Below are 21,955 nucleotides of genomic sequence, written 5' to 3'. Positions count from 1 at the left end.
GACTTTCAGACCAGCAGCTCTGGAACAATTCAAGTCCTTCGGGGCGGAGCCTTTAGAAGTGCAAATCGAAGAGTCTGGCGAGGGAGTCGGAGGGTACGCCAAAGAAATGTCCAAGGAGTTTATTGAGGCGGAGATGGCGCTATTCGCCAAGCAGTGCAAAGACGTCGACATTCTCATCAGCACTGCCCTAATTCCAGGTTAGTCTCTCAGATTTCGGCAGTATTTTGTTTTAGATTCATTCCAGCTGACTCGGGGTAAGAGGTGTTCTACAGCCAGGGTTCGTCCTAGTATTTTTGTGGCCCTAAACAAGATTTTGCTTGTGGCCCCATTTTGGTCTTTAATATTACTCATACAACAAGCTAGGAACTATAGCGCTGACTGCAGTCTAGTGAGTGTTGTAATACAGTCGTCCCTTTTTTTCCCACATCCCACTTCGAAGTTTGTGGCTTGTAAAGCTAACTATGTGGGTATTAATTATGTCTAGAGGGCTTTGTTAATGTTAAAATGTTAATTTGAGGAAAATAGAAAAATTAACCAGGGTTTACTGTATTACTCTTTACGACCAGAAGTAGATTTGGGTGTATGCATAAAAGACACAACAAACACAAATACAGTTCAAGTATGTTTATAATTACAATAAATAATGTATTATTAATATTTTACAAGTTTTGTAAACATTTGTATCTACTTTAAAATAATCACGTATAAACTATAAACAAAAAGACTACATTTATATTTACAATTCAGTTCAATCTAATATGTTCAATAGCCAAGTGTTTAAATTCCAGATAATGTCCAATGTTTATATAAAAATGGATAAAAAAACAAGTTATGTCCAAGGGGGAAGAAAATTGTTCGATATCTCCTACTACAGTGAAGCCAATTCAAAACTGTTGTGCCACTTTGACATTAATTGAAAAAGTAAACAAAAGACAATATTGGGCAAAAACGATGAAAAATCTCATGTTTTTTTAGACATTGTATCTTTGGGGAAAAGGTTTGGCTATGATTTAAACTTAAATAGTATGGTCATTTTAGAAATATGACCTTAAATTGGTCATGATGACGGCGTTGGAAGCGCTGCTATGTTAGCCATTACCCTAACAGGCTTATGAATGAACGAGACTGTGATGCTGTTAAACTAAACTACAACTATGACGAAGGTAAATAGAATTTTAGCACAAACAAATTATAATTGTATCTGTGAGGCAATTCAGTCCATCAAAGTAGAACCAGCAAACACCTGCAGAGCATGACATGACAAGTGACCGGTCACCATAATCATGTGGCCCCCTGTAGTCATTGTATCCCTAAACAAATGGGTTTATGCCAGGGGGCATAAAAACAGGCACAAGCCTGGACAGGACTGACACCAACATCTGTTCAGGCCTTTCCTGACTTCTTGTTTGACCAAGTTTCTTATGTCCTGTGTTTAGGAAAGAGGGCTCCCATTCTGATTAAGAAGGAATTTGTGGAGTCCATGAAAGAAGGTTCTGTGGTAGTGGATCTGGCTGCAGAGGCTGGGGGCAACATTGAGACCACACATCCTGGAGAGCTTTATGTTCACAAGGTGATAGGTTCTCTCCCTGACGAGTTAATTTGATCAGTATTTAACAATGCATTGTTATTGCTTTTCTGGATAAGAACGTCACCCATATCGGCTACACGGACCTGCCCAGCCGCATGGCCACCCAAGCCAGCACCCTCTACTCCAACAATGTACTGAAGCTGCTGAAGGCCATCAGCCCTGACAAAGAATACTTCCACTACGAGCCCAAAGAAGATTTTGACTATGGAACAATGGATCACGTCATCCGCGGGACGCTCGTGATGAAGGTGGGTTTCATTTGTAATCGTCTTCATTTCTGCTGGCGCTCGTTCTCGGCTCCTGGCATGAGATGCTCTCATGTTAATATACTCTGCCAATATACCACTGCCATCATTTCACCAGCAAGAATGTTATGTATGCTGTATAACTGACTTTTTCCAAGTACAATGCCTTTGACACATTGTTTATGGCAGTCAAAGCATGCAACCTCAATGTTGTCTTTCAAAACCACTGTTAAGTGTTTCTTGATTGCCATTTGTTTGTTATGTTTGTATTTAAAGTATCCTCACCCTCCAGGCAGTATCTACCTACAGCACTGTACACAATGCAAATTGATATTGATGTTTCTCTCTCACGAAAAACTGCTGTGCTAATTTTGTCATCCATTCTCACACTATTACATTTTTCTGGTACACACACAGGATGGCCAGAATATGTTCCCGGCCCCCCTCCCCAAGACTGTTCCACCACCCCCGGTGAAACAGAAATCGGTTGCCCAGTTGGAAGCTGAGAAAGGGGCTGCAGTTTCTCCTTTCCAACGCACCTTGACTTCTGCTGGCGTTTACACTACAGGTTAGGACAGGATGTGCATTTCTAAGCAGTCATTTTGATACTGTGAATATATTTGAGTAAATCATACTGTGAATATATTTGAGTAAATCACTGGTCCAAATACATTTTTCACAAATTCAACCATTTGCCAAATAACAATGTTCATGCAGTTTTATGGTTGGCCAAATGGGACAACATTTATTAAATAAATACATTTTTAAGTAATTAATTAAATGTGTCATTAATTATGTATAATTGTAATTGAATACATAAATGTTTTATTAAATGTGTAATTCATTTATTAATGTAAAATTACATGCATTAATTAAATAATTTAAGTAATTATCGATTTCATTATTTTATGATTTAATACATTTAAATAATTATCAAAAGATGTATTTATTCATTTGATTTTGTCAGGGCTTCATCAATTTACCAATCCTCATAGCAGCCTTTGGGACCCAGAGAAAGCAAGCGACGTGTAGGCAGAAGGTTGTTTAATTAGGTACCAGGTAGAAAAGTAAAAGTTCTAGCAGGAGCTCTCAAAGCAACATCAGGCTGTGGCATACACTACATCAGGGCTCCTCAAAAACTTTTTTACTTGGTACTAGGTAGCCAATGTGGCTACCTAGTAGGGTTATGTGAATGTATGTACAGTATATAAATAAATGATAAATGGGTTATACTTGTATAGCGCTTTTCTACCTTCAAGGTACTCAAAGCTTTTGACAGTATTTCCACATTCACACACACATTCACACACTGATGGCGTATATATATGTGTGTGTGTGTGTGTATGTATGTTTGTATGTAGGTATGTATGTATGTATATATATATATATATATATATATATATATATGTATGTATATGTATGTGTGTGTGTGTGTGTGTATAAATAAATATATATATATGTGTATATACATATATATATATATGTATATACATATATATGTATATATATGTATATACATATATATGTATATGTATGTATGTATATATATATATATATACATATATATATACACATACATACATACATATATATATGTATATATACATGTATATGTGTATATATACATATATATGTATGTATATGTGTATATATACATACCGTATATATGTATGTGTATATATATATATATATATATATATATATATATATATATATATATATATATATATATATATATATATATATATGTATGTATATGTAAAGATATTCAAATAACAGTATTGTGCCTCTAATAGGTAGCTGGCACCTAACCCTGTAATCGCCAACTTGTATGCTAATTGGTAGCTGGTAATTAGCTTGCTAATTGCTAGCTGGCAACTAGTGTGCTAATCACTAGCTGACAACTAACGCCCTAATTAATTACTAGCAAGCTACTGCCGCGTTGATTGCTAGTGACAACTAGTGTGCTAATTGCCAGCTGGCAACTAAGGCCCTAATTAATCACTCACTAGTGCGTTAATTGCTAGGACAACGTGTGCGCTAATCGCTGGCTGGCAACTAACGTGCCAATCCTTAGCTGACAACTAGTGCACTAATCGCTGGCCTTCTGAAATGCTGACATGAATTTAATAATATGATTATTTATTCATGTTATTATTTATTCACATTTAATGGCATGACAGTGTGTTGGCTTAATGTTCATGTGTATTTAAAGACATTTACATTTGTGGAACAATTGCGGGAGTAAATATAAAAAAATAGATTAAAAAAAACAACAATCTACCAACATTTTTTTGGCCCCCCTGCAGTACCTCTGCGGACCCTGTGGTTGTCACAGATGCTGTTGAAGACCTCTGGTTTAAGTTATATATTGATATTTGTATTTACTGGGGATTATTATGATTAAACCTGGGGTGGGCATTTGAGTTCTGTTATTTCTTAATTTTGATTAACTAGGATAGTCTCGATCTGAAAGTTTTAAATTCCCATTTCTATGCCAGTGTTGAGCATGCTGCTTGGAGGAGATGTGCCATAGCAGAGGTTATAGTGAATATTATTGCTCGATTTGTCATTGCTAATTCGTAATTTTCATTCGTCTTTTTGTCACTTTTTTAAAGAATGCAAGGCAGTTGAAATTGAGCCAACATCCCCTTTACTGGATGCTTTAAGACACAGTAGACTTATTTTCCACATACCGGTACTTATTAAATGTATTGTGCCCATCCCTAAGTTACACTTTTACTTGATGTTATGATACTGCTTGCTACTTGCTTGTTAATGTATGTGTGCGTGGGTGTGTGAATGAGCGTGTGCGTGTGTGAGTAGTGTGTGTGAGAGATTAAAAATAACTTTGCTTCAACGCTGCTTTCCTACCCCTTGCAGGTCTATCCACATGTCTGGCTCTTGGGCTCATTTCCCCCAACGCAGCCTTTACACAAATGGTGACAACCTTTGGCCTGGCTGGGATTGTGGGATATCACACTGTGTGGGGCGTGACCCCCGCCTTGCACTCGCCTTTGATGTCCGTCACCAACGCCATCTCAGGTCACCATTTATGCTTTAAAATAAACTGCACTTGTTTTTTGGAATTTTCTCCATCATCCACAATCCTTATGTGAGACAAGAACACCGATGTCTTTTTCATTTCTGTGCGTTATAAATAAGAAAAAACTGCTAGCAAGAGGTGCCTAACAATGCTGGTAATGGGAATACAATCTATTCTGCTTCTAAAAACCTCCAACACCTTTTTATATACATGTTGTGAGTATGTATATAATGTAGTAACTTGCACATTCATTAAACATGGAGTAATATTTACAATATTTTGCTCATTGTAAGCGGTCTGCGCAGCGAGCGCGTGTCTAGCGGCGCTCACAGTGGAGCTTCTAGGTACTCCCGCAGAAGAGGGAAAAGCGGACTGCGCGTGCGCCGTAACAGCTTTATAGACGGAATTGATTAATTCCACCACCTGCATTGTTAGCTGCCTTGTGTTCACAGTTTTTAAATATTTAGACGGCACAGAAAAGAGAACGACGTGTCCCTGTCTCACATAAGTATTGTGGATGATAGGGAAAATTCCCAAAAAATGTGCAGTTCCCCTTTAAGCTTTATCACCAAATATTAATAAATGGTGTTCATATGTGTACTTTAGGTCTTACTTTTGTGCTTCATAACAGGTCTGACAGCAGTAGGAGGTCTGGTTCTGATGGGAGGAGGTCTTACACCTTCCAGCTTGCCTGAGAGTCTCGCCTTGGCTGCTGCCTTTATTTCCTCCATCAACATTGCCGGTGTGACATTTTGAAAAATATTTTTAACTGAAACTAATCATCTGTTTTTTTAACCTATACAACCAAATCTCCACATTTAATATACTATATTTGTACATTCTCAGGTGGTTTTCTGATCACCCAGCGGATGTTGGACATGTTCAAGCGTCCCACTGACCCCCCTGAGTACAACTACCTGTACTTGCTGCCCGGGGCTGCGTTTGTTGGGGGATATGGTGCTTCTGTAGCAGCTGGATACAACATTGAACAGGTGACACTTTTTGTTCGTGTTTAATTGAATTGCCTGAAATCATTTTGTAGGGTTTCTGAGGCTTTATCAACCGAACATTCACCCACTTCAATCATTTCTTTCTAAGGTTGAACAAGTGATTGATTCTATTGTGATAAAATGAATCATTTTTAAGAAGAAAAGCAAACTAAAATCATTTCATTTGTTTGGACTTAAGAAGTGTAACTTGCATTTGTCATCCGCAGATGATGTACTTGGGCTCAGGCCTGTGCTGTGTTGGTGCGCTGGCAGGCCTTTCGGCTCAGGGCACTAGTCGACTGGGTAACTCATTGGGCATGATGGGAGTAGCAGGGGGCATCGCCGCCACCTTAGGTGCCCTCAAGCCTTCGCCGGAACTGTTGTCACAGATGTCATTAGCCATGGCCACTGGAGGAACTCTGGGTAAGTGACTTCTTACTTATTATTATCTAACTGAAGAACTCTTTAAAACAGTCAGCAGATGACCCTTTATAATATTGTTCATAAAAACATGGCCAGTTGTTTATTTAATATAAAAGGCACCAGATGTTTTAAGCCTAAAGTAATGTCGACTAAAAAGACAGAAATATGCACAAACCCTAATAAAGCTGAGCTTATGCACGATTCCGTCGATTGTGTAATAATTCACACATGCATCAGTCTAATGCCCACTCCTTTGAAAAACAAATTGGAAGTATTTTTGTTTACCCAGTTTCCATCCCAATTGTTTGCTCTTTTTGCAAAAAAAGAAGAGTGCAGCCAAATAAAAATATTTCGTGTTATGGTGTCATGAATAAATGTGTGGTTTGAGCAGCCCGTCTACCCAAGGAAAGTAACTTTTGTTACAGTAAGAAACAGTCAAGCTTGTTAAAAAATGCTTTTAAATGCAGAGTTAGATCAATTGAACATATTTGCACATCCATCTGACATGGTAGATGATAAGAAGACAGCATCTTGGTCTGAGCACCTGGTGTAGGATCCAAAGGATTAATCCTCAACAGGGGGGAATGTCCTGACAAGAATGGTGAGAGTTGTGTATAAAGAGAGTATGGCCAACTCTGTTTTCAGGCGATTTCCTTAATGACACTCACGACGTGACTACAAGGCGTCATGACTGCTCCTAACTTTGACCTGATGCTATGCGTTTGTGGCGCTTCTTCTTTGTTCGAGGTGTATATAGTAAATGCCCTGTTGTGCAGCAGGGGGTTGCTCCACCTGTGAGGATTGTGGAACGGTTTTACATTGCTTTTCCCACAACCCGGAAAGAAGACAAGTATGGGAAGTGAAGGTTTGCGAACAACAGTGGAGAGCCACCCATTACAGCGTCTTGTGCGAGATAAACACACGACACGATGTACGTGTTTTGTTCAGGAGAGAACATACGGAAGCTAATACAAATAACAGAATAAATTTATAAATTAAAGCGATGGTTTGACAAAAACAGACTATCTTTGAATCTCAGTAAAACTAACATAATGCAATTCGGGAGCAACAGAAGAGAAAGTTAAACACAAATACACATAGACAAACATTGAATGAGTAAAAGAAACCACATTGTGGGTATAATAACCAATTAGAAAATGAACTGGAAATCTCATATGAAAATATACAATATAAAGTGGCAAGAAACACATCAATAATGAATAAAGAAATACAAGCGGTAGTGGATGGATGGATGTTCTAGACCAGGGGTCGGGAACCTTTTTGGCTGAGAGAGCCATGAAAGCCAAATATTTTAAAATGTATTTCCGTGAGAGCCATATCATATTTTTTAACACTGAATACAACTAGATGCGGGCAGCACGGTGGAAGAGGGGTTAGTGCATCTCCCTCACAATACGAAGGTCCGGGGTTCGATCCTGCGCTCGGGATCTTTCTGTGTGGAGTTTGCATGTTCTCCCTGTGACTGCGTGGGTTCGCTCCGGGTACTCCGGCTTCCTCCCACCCCCAAAGACATGCACCTGGGGATAGGTTGATTGGCAACACTAAATTGTCCCTAGTGTGTGAATGTGAGTGTGAATGTTGAATGTCTATCTGTGTTGGCCCTGTGATGAGGTGGCGACTTGTCCAGGGTGTACACCGCCTACCGCCCTCTTCAGCTGAGATAGGCTCCAGCGCCCCCCGCGACCCCAAAAAGGGACAAGTGGTAGAAAATGGATGGATGGATGGACAACTAAATGCGTGCATTTTTTAAGTAAGACCAACATTTTTAGAGTATAGTAAGTCTTTAATTATTTATATTAACATTGTTATTTCTTAAACAGGTGCGGTACAAACGGATGGATGGATTCAAATGCATGAGAATGTTTTATATTTTGAATGTTATTTTTAACATCGTGATTACCAGCGGAATTATTCATTACTTATCGTGTTAAGCAGATGCAGTCATCAAAAGAGCCACATCTGGCTCTAGAGCCATAGGTTCCCAAACCCTGTTCTAGACCAAAAATAACTCCATATTCTCCACTGCTCGCCAGTGTTACCATATCTGAGTTATTGTGCAGAAATATCGGTAATTAACTACAAAAGTACACCTATTCAATTACCATGTTACACTAATCAATCAGTTAGAAAATCACAAGCAAAATTCTATTTTGACGAAATAAAAGCATGTTTTATTGTAAGTTTATGAGCTGGAGTATGTTTAGAACTATGTATAGACATATTATTTTGTTTTATTTCATCCGAAAAACTAATGTTAAAATGACAACAATTGCATACATCTGGGCACAGCCGCACACGTCCTTGGTAGCAGTCATGGCGCCTGTTGTGCAGTTGGCCATACTCTCTCTATACACAACTCTGAGAATGGTTCTGTTCGATTGTGGTGCAAAACGACAGCTGTAATTATTATTTATAATTCAGTCATTAGGGAAGTGAATTGTGAATTATATTTATTCAGCGCTTTTCTCGAGAGACTCAAAGCACTTGACATAGTGAAACCCATTATCCACATCTTAAAGGGGATTTGCACTTATTTTGGAATTTTGCCTATCGTTCACAATCATTATGAGTGACAAGAAGACAATTATTTTTTTTTTGCATGCTAACATGTAAAAATCGGCTCGTTCTTGGTGGCGAGCAATGGTAGCAATCCATTCTATTACTTTAAAAATGCATTCAAAAACCGTCAACAATACTTAATTTATGTTCCGTAACCTGGATAATAACCAAGCTGTAGCGACATTGATATTGTAAGAGCGAACACTGAGGAGCTTTTTTTCTAGAGTAGTAACACATTGGCGTGCTACGGTATTAGCCCTAAAAGCTAGCTACGGAAAGAGATAAACTAGCTTCCACGTCAGCATGAAACACATTTGAGTTTGTAATGCACAACACTGCGATAGGACACCAATCTGAACTGACTGAACAACATGAACAAACATACTACAGTATCTGTAAAGTATTTGCCCACATTTCATTTTGTTTATACACAGATGGCCAGACAGCGTATGCACTGTAGTTGTACGGTGATGTGCTGCATGTATCATGATCAATATAAAGTGTGACTCACTCGATGAACAATTGTCTGTTTGGTCCAGCTGGCCAGGGACGTTTGTGCGGTTTATTTGGGTAAGCACTCTCTTGATGTCGAAATAGCATGGCTTCAAATTCCACATTTTGCAGCTCGGAGTCTCTTTCACCTCACTTTCTCGGTTTCCGTCTGCTCCAGCGTCTCACTCTTCCTTCATGCTGGCTTCTAGAAGCAGTAGTTCATTCTCAGTATATTGAACTTCAAAAAGATAAGGTTGTGCATCCTCATTTGTCCAAAAATAGTCGTCTTTGTTGTTTGTTACAGTCTGCCATGATTAGAAGACACGCATGCATTTGTTTCCGGACGTAGGACACACAGTTGTTGCCAGAAGTCAGAAGTGCGCTGGTATGGAAACGGAAATAAATGCACTACAATGGTGATTCCCATTAATTGCATCTTGCAAGCATTTTTTATCATCTTTGAATTCCCCCCCGAATAAGACATGTGTGTTCTTGTCCCTCATGATTGTTACCGTTCGGTAAAATTCCAAAAAAAAGTGCAGTTCCCTCCGTGGAAGCTGATCCGTGATCACCTGATAACCTCTCCACACAGGAGAGGGGGGCAGAGCAGAAAAGAGAGACATCAGATCAACTGGTCTAAAAATTAGTCTATTTAAAGGCTAGAGTATACGAATGAGTTTTAAGATGGAACTTAAATTCTTCTACTGTAATGAAAAATAAAATAATAAACTAGTTAACTATTGTGTTTGTGTTAAACTGTCAATAGCGCTCACCATAAATAAATTGAAAAAGATACAGTTAATACATTATATCAGTATTGGTATCGGCCGATTTCACTCATGGACGATCAAAATTGGCAGCATAAAACCCTGATCAGATCATCCCTAGCCTATTGATTATTGACTAATGTTAACACAATAGAGTCAAAATTATTCCATTGGCATGGAAGCAGACGTTCAGAACATACTTCCATTCATTAAAAACAAAAATGATTTCCCCCTTGCTGATACATTTTAGTCAAATGTTCATTTAGTTTATTGTCCATCCCTAATAAGCAGGCTTGTTTATCTTTTTTTGTATTTATAGTTTAAGTTTTGTGTGGTCCTGTATTTTTCTGGTGCAGTCTATAAGGGAAATATTTAAATCCAAGGAGAACATCAGTCAAGTTCCTGCACAATGAGATGAGCGTGTGAGTACCGGTAATTAAACACATGTGGATGATAAACCATATTTAACACAACAGTCAGGCGCACTTTTTTTGGGGTCTGTAAAATGCTCTCTTTTACATTGCCTTTAGAAGATCAGTCCCTATTTACTAAACATAAAGGGACATTAAACAGGTGACTGGCCTTTTTCCTTGTTTTCATTTTTGTATTTTCCAAATGTTACTTTCTCAATGTTCTCCAAATTAGCCAATGCAAAGGTGAGTGTTAACCTCCTGGAGTTTTACTGAAAAGTCTCAACTGTGCCGGCATGCAGGTCTAACCATCGCCAAGCGCATTGAAATCGCAGACTTGCCACAGCTGGTGGCAGCGTTTCACAGCCTTGTGGGGCTGGCGGCGGTTCTCACCTGCGTCGCCGAGTACATGATTGAGTTCCCCCACCTCGACGCTCACCCGGCTGCTGGTGTGCTCAAGACTGTGGCGTATTTGGGCACTTACATCGGGGGCGTCACCTTCAGCGGATCGCTGGTGGCCTACGGCAAGCTACAAGGTATGCAACTCTTTGTGTGTGTGTGTGGTATTTGGATAATATAATCACATGTTTTAGGAACTTTGCTTACTTTACATGTCAGATGACTCTTTTTGATTTTTGACACACAATCAGAATCCTCGTCGCAGCATTGTCTGGTCTTGATTGCTGCTTTGATCATTCCAAAGCCCCCAAAAATGTTTGAGGAAATCCAGGCTAGATTGCGAGTCTGCTCTGTACTAATAGTCACAGCTTTTTGTTATTGTGTAACTGATTTGAAAAGGAACACATGGCAAGGTTGTGTCTGATTTGTGGGCATAGTTGATTGGAACATCTGCGTGTTTATAGACGCTGAATAAAGAGTGTGATATTATGCATCTCAACATGTTCTTCCTTTTAGATATACAGTACAAAAGAAAAAAAAAACATCAGTTCGTAGCCTTCTTGATAAAAATTAAACATGCGCCTTTGTGCTGTAGGGCTCCTGAACTCTGCTCCTCTACTATTGCCGGGACGTCACATGTTGAATGCCGGTCTGATGGCGGCTGCGATTGGCGGCATGGTGCCCTTCATGCTCAGCTCGAGCTACAACACTGGAATGGGATGTCTATTGGGAGTGTCTGGCCTGTCAACTGTCATGGTGAGTATCCACGAACATGCAACACTGCAAGAAAACATTTGTATAAAAAAAATGGGGAAAAAAAGCATGTACCGTATTGTGGACCATAAGGCGCCTTGTCGATGAACGGGTCTAGTTTCAAACATAGAGCGTACCGGATTATGAAGCGCATCAAAGGGGTCATATTATGATTTTTTTCTACATTTAAAACACTTCCTTATGGTCTACATCAGTGGTCCCCAACCACCAGGCCGCGGCCCGGTACCGGTCCGTGGATCGATTGGTACCGGGCCGCACGAGAAATTAAATTTAAATTTTTTTTTTTTTTTAATTAAAAAATTTTTGTATCTTGTGTTTTTTATGTTGATTTAATTAAATTTTTTTTTTTAATTAAATCAACATAAAAAACACAAGATACACTTACAATTAGTGCACCAACCCAAAAATGTCTACTTGCCACTCATTCGCACAAAAGGGTTGTTTCTTTCTGTTGTTAATATGTCTGGTTCCTACATTATATATCAATATAGATCAATACAGTCGGCAGGGATACAGTCCGTAAGTACACATGATTGTATTTCTTTATGACAAAAAAAAAAAAAAAATACCATAGTAACCCAGCCACCCCCCCAACCCCCGGTCCGTGGGACACATTTTCAAGCGTTGACTGGTCCGCAGCTACAAAAAGGTTGGGGACCACTGTGATGGAGTACAGTTTAAAATAAAAACATAAAAATAATAGAATATCGTGTAAAAGTCCATTCATTTCAGCAATTCAACTTCAAAGCTGAAACAAATATGTGATATATACTCATTTCATACAAAGTGAAATATGTCAAGTTTTTATTTTATAATTGTTTTTATTATTTCAACTTCAAGGTTTTTTTTTAATCCATAAGAATCAAACTTATATCAAAAGCAGTCTTGAAATATCTTGAGTTGCATGTTATGAACCTTTGTCATATATTAGTTTCACCATGTAAATCTAATTGCTTGCATAAAAAAAACCTTTGCACGATATTTTCATTATCACCTATACATTTTAGTCAAATAGGTGACTATTAACACCACAATTTGTATTTGTAAGCATGCATAGATGGAATAAGAAGCTTGAATATGATTCCATGTCCATGTAGGGTGTAACCCTGACAGCAGCCATTGGAGGTGCAGACATGCCAGTGGTCATCACTGTTTTAAACAGCTACTCTGGCTGGGCGCTATGCGCTGAAGGTTTCCTGCTGGAAAACAACCTAATGACCATCGTTGGGGCTTTGATCGGTTCCTCTGGTGCTATCCTCTCCTACATCATGTGTGTGGTGAGTACACGCCCATGGCACTAGTTTACTCAGTACCACCATCACGCTTCTTTATAGATCATAACTACAACGTTCCTCCTCTCTTCCAAGGCAATGAACCGCTCACTGCCCAATGTGATCCTGGGTGGTTTTGGCACCACCTCCACAGCAGGTGGCAAACCCATGGAGATTGTTGGCACTCACACAGAGGTCAATGTAGACCAGACCATTGACATAATCAAGGAAGCCAATAACATCATCATCACGCCAGGTGACAGCTGCCCTTATTGTTGAGTGAAATAACTTTGATGGTACATGTGTCATTAGGAATTAGAAGATTCTTGCTGGGCTACATTGTGGTTGTCTACAGGCATTTTTATTATTTATTGTCTCATTGGAGGGCATCACGGTGGACCAGGGGTTAGTACGTGTGCCTCACAATACGAAGGTCCTGGGTTCGATCCTGGGCTCGGGATCTTTCTGTGTGGAGTTTGCATGTTCTCCCCTTGACTGCGTGAGTTCCATCCGCGTACTCCGGCTTCCTCCCACCTCCAAAGACATGCACCTGGGGATAGGTTGATTGGCAACACTAAATTGGCCCTAGTGTGTGAATGTGAGTGTGAATGTTGTCTGTCTATCTGTGTTGGCCCTGCGATGAGGTGGCAACTTGTCCAGGGTGTACCCGGCCTTCCGACCGTGTACAGCTGGGATAGGCTCCAGCACCGCCCGCGACCCCGTAAGGGACAAGCGGTAGAAAATGGGTGGATGGATGGATGTCTCATTGGAATTTTATATTCTACTGTAGCCAGGCAGACACAGGTTTGATATCTATTGTAGACCCCCCCAAGCATCCCATTTTTGTATGTTATTATGAACTTGGTAGAAAGGCTTACAAAAATAATACCTATTTAAATTTGGGCTGTCAAAAATAAGTTAACTCATGTGATTAATTACCAAAAATATTGCATTAATCATGTATATACGTAAATTCATCACAACATTTTTTATGACCGTACAGTACATGCCCTAAAATGTTGTTATATATAGTTGTTATATGTGGAGTGACCAGGTCAATGCTTATGTCAGAGCATACTTGCCAACCCTCCCGAATTTTCTGGGAGACTCCCGAATTTCAGTGCCTCTCCCGAAAATCTTCCGGGACAACCATTCTCCCGAATTTCTCCCGATTTCCAGCCGGACAACTATATTGGGGGTGTGCCTTTAAAGGCACTGCCTTTAGCGTCATCTCCCACCTGAAAAGGAGACTATTATATATGTCTCCGTTATCCATAGGTTTATCTATAACCCATAAAGTAGGCAGGCACGGAACTATTTCTCAGCGTGTGTTTATTCCAGCCGGCACACAACATCCGGATTCCCATCATGCATTGCTTCAAAACTACGGCAAATAGTAATGTCCAAAATTTCCAGCCGGACAAACAATATTGGGGGCGTGCCTTAAAGGCACTGCCTTTAGCGTCCTCTCACCTGAAAAGGAGACTATATTATATATGTCTCCATTATCCATAGGTTTATCTATAACCCATAACACGGTGGCAGAATGGATATAGTCACTCATGAACAGTCAGAGAAGCACAAGGCGGCGGCAACGCAGTATTATGGGCCACCTTGCAAGCAACATCCCGTTGTCATTTGCGGATGTTTTCAACAAATCCGTGAAGGATATGTTACCGGATTCAGAGATCGCTCACCAGTACTCAAATGGCAGAACAAAGGCTACTCAAATAGTGAAAGGTAAGTGTTTTTTGTTTTTTTTAAAGTAAGCAGCAAGTACAGTACAGTTAGTAGAACTGTGTTTTCATTACTGTGTACTGTACTATATATATATATATATATATATAAGAAATACTTTAATTTCAGTGAATTCTAGCTATAAATATACTGTGAAAGATGGTAATTAAAAAGGAGCGTTATTGCAGCTGGAACTGATGGATGTGTTGCTATTGTATTGCTGCTGTCGTCCTCCCAGGTTCTTTTGTTCTAATGGCTTGTCTGAATAGGAATCAGAATCAGATTTATTGGCCAATTATGTTTAACACACAATTTGACTCAGTAGACTGTGCTCTTTGTTTAATGCAAGAAACAAAGAAAAAACGCATCAACTACAAGGTGACTAGAATTGAAGATTAGCAATGTATTCTACAAATAGTCAGTACAAACAGTAGCACTACCAGCGCTGGAAAGAAGACCAAGCTCTGCAAAGTCTGGCGCATTCTCTCTTGATAGTCCCTCTGCTCACATGTTTTTGTCCACCTTGCTGCCCCTCCCTGGCGGAGTTACTTGGATGTTGTCCAATGAAAACAAAAGTTAACATAAGTATCTGACACACACACACACACACACACACACACACTCTTGCATCGTCATGTTTCTGGCACCTCTTCACACCATCCATCCATTTTCTACCACTTGTCCCTTTCAGGGTCGCTGGAGCCTATCTCAGCTGTTTTCGGGCGGTAGGCAGGGTACAACCTGGACAAGTCGCCACCTCATCACAGGGCCAACACAGACAACATTAACACAAATTCACCTCTTCACACCATCAAAACCAAATAAGCTATACAAATAAGTATTAGAAGAATCAGAATCAGAATCAGAATCAGCTTTATTGTCATTACGCAAGGTAACGAGATTGAGGCCATTCCATACAGTGTGATGTGTGCATAGAAAAACAATGTGCAAATATATAAAAATATAAAAAATGTAGAAGTGCAATGAATATGGTGTGAAATGAATATATACATGAAAAAAAAAAAAAAAAAAAAAAACAGGGTGGTTGGTGGAATGGGTTATTGCACCGAAGAGAAGGCAGTTATGAGGGACAATGGGGCAGTCCGTTCAGGATGGTTATGGCCCTGGGGAAGAAGCTGTTCTTTAGCCTGTTTGTTTTGGTTTTAATGCACCTGTAGCGCTTCCCAGAGGGCTATATTATGTGTGTATTTGCAAAGATAAAAACATAGGGTGTACCTATTGTGTTTTGTCCTTGAACAGAGCTAAGTGAATAGAGAGTGAGACTCCCTATACATTTCACTCTGCTTTAAAGGGGAACGGCCCTTTTTTTTAAAATTTTGCTTATTGTTTGCAATCATTATGAAAGACATGACGACGGATGCATTTTAACTCGTAAGTAAACGTAAATAAAAGTCCGCTTACAGCTGAGCCAATGGGAGGTCCTGTATTCTGCCATAAAACCCAATAAAAAACATCCAAAAAGTGCCACCAATACTCTTATTTACATTTTGTGATTTGAATATTACCAATTATTAGTGATATTGTTATTGTACGTGCTAACGCAGACAAACTATTTACAGCAGTGCCGTGATCACTACCGTGTGTCCCTATGTTTTGAGTGGTAACCCGTTTCCTCGCTTTCTTTGCTCATCAAACTTCTATTTATTCTGTCATAAATTATGCCTCTCACCTGTATGATGGAAAGATGAGGATGTAAGCTGACAAGTTGGTACACTTTGACAGCCAATTTAAACCCGGGAATGGTGAGGAGAACACAAAAAAACGCTTGGTTCCACCCCTTTTTTCTTCGTGAGGATTATGAGTAATTTTTAATCTAAAACAGGATATCACTCGGCATCCTAGTGACAGAAGACATTGTACAGTAAGTGAAGTTTTATTTTTGTTGGCTTTCATAAAGTCTGCAGTTTAATATGATCAAAAAACTTAAATATTAAATATTATTAATGTGCCCTTACATAAACTTACAACATGTATACAAAACCTTAAGGGATGTGTTTTGATGTTTTTTATGGGTTTTTATAGGCAGAAGAGAGCGACTCTCAAAGACTCCATTGTAAGCGGACTTTTGATTGCAATTATTTCATATTTAGAAAAAGAAAAACATATGTGTGCTTGTCTTAAATAAGGATTGTGAATGATAGAAAACATTTCCCAAAAAGTGCAGTTCCCTGCAGCCAGGGTTTCTGGTTGCAGCCAGAAACTTAAAACCAGACTCACCAACATCAGCATCAAGGAGGGTGACTCCCTCATTACAGACAAAATGGAGGTAGCAAGCAGACTTAACGCCTTTTTCACCAGCATAGCCGCAACTCTTGTCAACAAGCTGTCCCACCACTCTGGTCGCTTTGGTGTAGAACACATCAAAGCCTTCTACAGAAAGCTAGGAGTATCCAACAATGATTTCAAATTAGAAATGGTCACAGCTGATGAGGTGTTTAAAAAATTGAGCGCGCTCCAGCCAAACAAGGCCACCAGCCTTGATAATATTCCCTCCAGATTCCTCAGGGACTCTGCCTCCATCATTGCCCCGATCATCACGCACATAACAAACCTATCAATTACACAAGGGCAAGTACCAAAAGATTTTAAGATAGCAAGAGTAACTCCCCTCTTTAAAAAAGGAAGCAAATTGGAACCTGGCAACTACCGACCTGTTTCTATTCTCAGTTCCATTTCGAAAGTAATGGAGAAAATAGTTTATGAACAGGTCGATAGTTACCTTGCCACTAATAAACTCATGTACAAATTCCAATCCGGCTTCAGAACTAATCACTGCACTGACACGTGCCTTCTCTATCTGACCGACCACATCAAACATGAGGTGGACGTGGGCAAATACTGCGGCATGGTCATGCTGGACCTTCAGAAGGCCTTTGACATCGTTAACCACGCTATACTGTTGGATAAGCTCAGAGCAATCGGATTTAACAAAACCTCATCGAGCTGGATGCAATCTTACTTGGAGGGGAGGGAGCAGGTGGTAGAGGTGAACGGCACCGTGTCCGTCCCCCCTTCTCAGTGAGCTGTGGAGTCCCCCAAGGCAGTGTATTGGGGCCTTTACTGTTCCTAATATACATAAACGACTTGTCATCGGCATGCGACTGTGAATTGTTTTTGTTTGCGGATGACTCGGCCCTGCTGGTATCAGACAGGGACAAGTCACAGGTGGAGAAAATCCTCAGTGCTGAACTCTGTAGAACATGCACCTGGCTCGCTGACAACAAGCTATCCATACACTTGGTAAAACGGAATCCATCCTATTTGGGTCCCACATCAACCTTAAGAAAGTCAGTGACTTCACTATAAAAGTGGGTGACATTGTTATCACCAGGAAAGATGAGGTCACCTACCTAGGTTCCATTCTAGAGGCTAATCTTTCCTGTGATAAAATGGCAACCAAGGTAATCAAAAAGGTCAACCAACAAACGAGATTTCTCTATAGAATCTCCTCAACAAAAGCACCTTGAGGATTCTGGCGGGAACTCTCGTTCAACCCTTTTTCGATTACGCATGCACCTCCTGGTACCCTAGCACCTCCAAAACCCTCAAATCTAAACTCCAAACATCCCAGAACAAGCTAGTCAGATTACTTCTAGACCTCCACCCCAGATCCTACCTCACTCCTACACACTTCTCCAAAGTGGGCTGGCTCAGGGTGGAGGACAGAGTAAAACAACTTGCACTGAGCCTAGTCTATAAAATCCGCTACACCTCCCTGATACCGAAGTACATGTCAAACTACTTCCTTAACGTAAATGACCGCCATAACCACAACACCAGGGGGAGCTCCACTAATCACGTTAAACCCAGATTCCGAACTAACAAAGGTCTTAACTCATTCTCTTTCTATGCCACATCAATGTGGAATGCGCTCCCAACAGGTATAAAAGAAAGTGCATCTCTATCCTCCTTCAAAACCGCAATAAAAGTTCACCTCCAGGCAGCTACAACCCTAAACTAACACCCTCCCCGGATTGTTAATAATCGAATGTAAACAATCAAATGCAGATATTTTTTCTTGTGCCTTCTGGTCTCTCTCTCTCTCTCTCTCTCTCTCTCTCTCTGCCCACTACTTGCTGTCCATATCCTACCAAGTCAGACCTACACTGTTCCAATATTCATTTCTCTGTTCTCAATTGTTGATGACTGATGATAACAACCAAACCTATCCTTGTCATCGGCATGCGACTGTGAATTGGTGTAGAACACCCCCCCCCCCCACACCCCGGATTGTAAATAATGTAAATAATTCAATGTGATTATCTTGTGTGATGACTGTATTATGATGATAGTATATATCTGTATCATGAATCAATTTAAGTGGACCCCGACTTAAACAAGTTGAAAAACTTTTTTGGGTGTTACCATTTAGTGGTCAATTGTACAGAATATGTACTTCACTGTGCAACCTACTAATAAAAGTCTCAATCAATCAATCAAACCCCTTTAAGGTGGACAATATTCCCCTAACACTACTGTCAGTCTAAACGATCCCTGTCGCCGTCAGCTCGAAAAGTTTGCTGGAGGTGCACATCACGCAGCAAGTGTGCATGGCGAGCCTGTGTAGCGTACAACGATGCCTCGACACAGGGGTATTATCCAGTTTTCACAGACTCAAGTCAAAAATTAAAAAATGCAACAAAATGCGAACTTAAAGAGCAGCAAAGCATACAATACAAACGTATTCAAGACTTAAGATATGTGAATGTCGCAGGTGTGTTGGTCACACAGCAAGGGGGAAGGGCACAGATGATGCATTTATTTTTCCTAATATTTTCGGTATCTATATACATTCGTGGTCAAAAGTTTACATACACTTGTAAAGAACATAATGTCATGGCTGTCTTAAGTTTTCAATAATTTCTACAACTCTTATTTTTTTGTGATAGAGTGATCGGAGCACTTACTTGTTGGTCACAAAAAACATTCATGAAGTTTGGTTCTTTTATGAATTTATTATGGGTCTACTGAAAATGTGACCAAATCTGCTGGGTCAAAAGTATACATACAGCAATGGTAATATTTGGTTACATGTCCCTTGGCAAGTTTCACTGCAATAAGGCGCTTTTGGTAGCCATCCACAAGCTTCTGGTTTTTGACCACTCCTCTTGACAAAATTGGTGCAGTTCAGCTAAATTTGTTGGTTTTCTGACATGGACTTGTTTCTTCAGCATTGTCCACACATTTAAGTCAGGATTTTAGGAAGGCCATTCTAAAACCTTAATTCTAGCCATTCCTTTAATTTGGTGATCATAATTATAATCAGGCTAAAACACAGGACAAATATTTGAGGTAAAACATGTATTTGTCAAAACATTAATACAGCAAGACTGTTACATTATTGCTTGTTCTCCTGTGGACCATTTTGACCAATTGCCTTCAATTGCTTCTGCTCAGCCAAGGAGATACCATTGTCAAGTCTACTAACCACTGCAATTTGGTTTTGTCAATGTCACTCGGATGTCTATTTTTCTTGCCTCTAGCACAAAAACTTAGTCAACCGCAAAGAATAATTTGGCTACATACAACTGTTCTCCTGTGGTTTTTAAACCATAACATGTACAGATGTGGCGTCCAACATAAGGGATTGATTTAAGGGGGGAAAAAACAGTGAAATGTCAAACTTGTGCAAAGTCTGTATTGGCAGAGAATGGCAGTGAGGAACCAGAAAGCTAAAGAGTTGGCAATCTTGTCTGATAAGACCTAGAGAGACGCATAGTTGTAGAAGAGCACAAAGCATCCCACCGGCTGCCGTTCAGTCAACAACAATATTAGATTCCAATAAAAAGACCAAGTCAATAGCTGGATTGAAATCACTTGACCGAGAGGCACATCCAGGCACTTCTGGGTTTCAGGAGATGATCTGGAGCCCCATTAGGCTACTGTTTATTTACCTGAATCAATGCACATTTGGGTGTATTTTGAAAGGTTTAGAGGCAAATATATAAGCGATCACGAAAAATATTTTAAATGGGATGGAGTGGATTTATACACTCTTAAGAAAATAATTTGTTTTAACCTCTTAAGGCCCAAGTTGTTTGTTTAGATGCTTTTTTATTTCTCTTTGCTATTTGGGCTTTTTGGACCCTAATTAGAATAAAAACTAAGAATCATCTTTTGATATGATGTACTTAGTCCATATGTACACAAACGTGTACTTCATGTTTAGTGACATGCTAATTCGTATTTTTACACTTTTTTTCCCACCCAAATTCCATTGTATGTTATACTCTTCTAACACCACCAGATAGCAGTATAAGTGTCCACATAGGCCAAAAGACCCCAATTCAGTAGTGTACACAATTTTGGAAATAAGAGTTAAAAGGTGCTGTCCACACATGTGGCCACTAAGGCCTTTAGAGGTTTTAATGATATAAACCATTTATCATCACCAAGACGTTACAGCTATCTATACCTCACTTCATTTGACACTTACGGTAGTTAGAGAAGTAAAGATCGGAGGCACAGCATGTCTTTACATCTAAGGGGTCCACAAATTAAGCATTCATCTTGTTGGATTTATTCATGCATTGCTAAGTAAGGCATTTGAGTCACATGACGAGTGCCGTGCTGCTGTGATCGTGTCACTAATGACAACAATTATACATTTGTTTGCAGTTGATTTCCTGCTATAAACAGTCTGTCATAGGGTTGCACGGTATACCGGTACTAAGAAAGTACCGCGGTACTAATCAATTGAAAACAGTACTATACCACCTTTAAAAAATACTGGTACCATTTAAGCTGCTGTGCGGCGGTGACTACAGAGCCGAGGCGCATGATTTTGAGTGTGTCAAAATGCACACACAAAGTGCATACAAGCAATAGCATGGCAAAAAAAACGGCAATTCTACTGGTTCATAAAGAGGGTGCGTGAAGCGCAATATGGAGATATTTGGGCTTCAAAACTAACGGTAAAGGTGACGCGTTAAACAGGGAGGCACCGCGCTGCAAGTTTTGCTTTCAAACATGCCTCGCCAAATGTGGCGATGAGTAACACACTTCACTTTACTTTCCGGTCAGACTGACGAATCACCCGAGTCGCGACAATTGCATTATTATTAGTTTTGCAGGACACAACCAGACCCGTTCATCACTCTACTGCGCAGTGCAAGCGGTACCTCTCTCTCTTTACTCGCCCACTCAGTCAACGCGTTGACATTCTCGTACTTTCATCCATAGTTTTGTTTTTAGTATTTACTAATATTGGATT

The 21,955-nt window shown here is 39.8% G+C and overlaps 1 protein-coding gene across 2 annotated transcripts in view; it reads left to right on the top strand.

The window, feature by feature from the left end:
• The window catches only part of nnt2 (nicotinamide nucleotide transhydrogenase 2), a 42,892-nt gene that overhangs the window by 16,766 nt on the left and 4,171 nt on the right, over window positions 1-21,955 (top strand). For both annotated transcript variants that reach the window (XM_061963919.1, XM_061963920.1), the window contains 12 exons: window positions 10-197; window positions 1,437-1,570; window positions 1,645-1,836; window positions 2,251-2,401; window positions 4,717-4,878; window positions 5,511-5,621; window positions 5,726-5,871; window positions 6,096-6,291; window positions 10,843-11,076; window positions 11,535-11,695; window positions 12,811-12,990; window positions 13,081-13,240. In XM_061963919.1, coding sequence (XP_061819903.1) covers window positions 10-197; window positions 1,437-1,570; window positions 1,645-1,836; window positions 2,251-2,401; window positions 4,717-4,878; window positions 5,511-5,621; window positions 5,726-5,871; window positions 6,096-6,291; window positions 10,843-11,076; window positions 11,535-11,695; window positions 12,811-12,990; window positions 13,081-13,240 — 2,015 coding nt within the window. The remainder of the gene's footprint in view (window positions 1-9; window positions 198-1,436; window positions 1,571-1,644; window positions 1,837-2,250; window positions 2,402-4,716; window positions 4,879-5,510; window positions 5,622-5,725; window positions 5,872-6,095; window positions 6,292-10,842; window positions 11,077-11,534; window positions 11,696-12,810; window positions 12,991-13,080; window positions 13,241-21,955) is intronic.

This window comes from Nerophis lumbriciformis, linkage group LG06 (genome assembly GCF_033978685.3).
Source record: "Nerophis lumbriciformis linkage group LG06, RoL_Nlum_v2.1, whole genome shotgun sequence".
Classification (NCBI taxonomy): domain Eukaryota; kingdom Metazoa; phylum Chordata; class Actinopteri; order Syngnathiformes; family Syngnathidae; genus Nerophis; species Nerophis lumbriciformis.
This window is presented reverse-complemented; position numbering and strand designations above follow the sequence as displayed.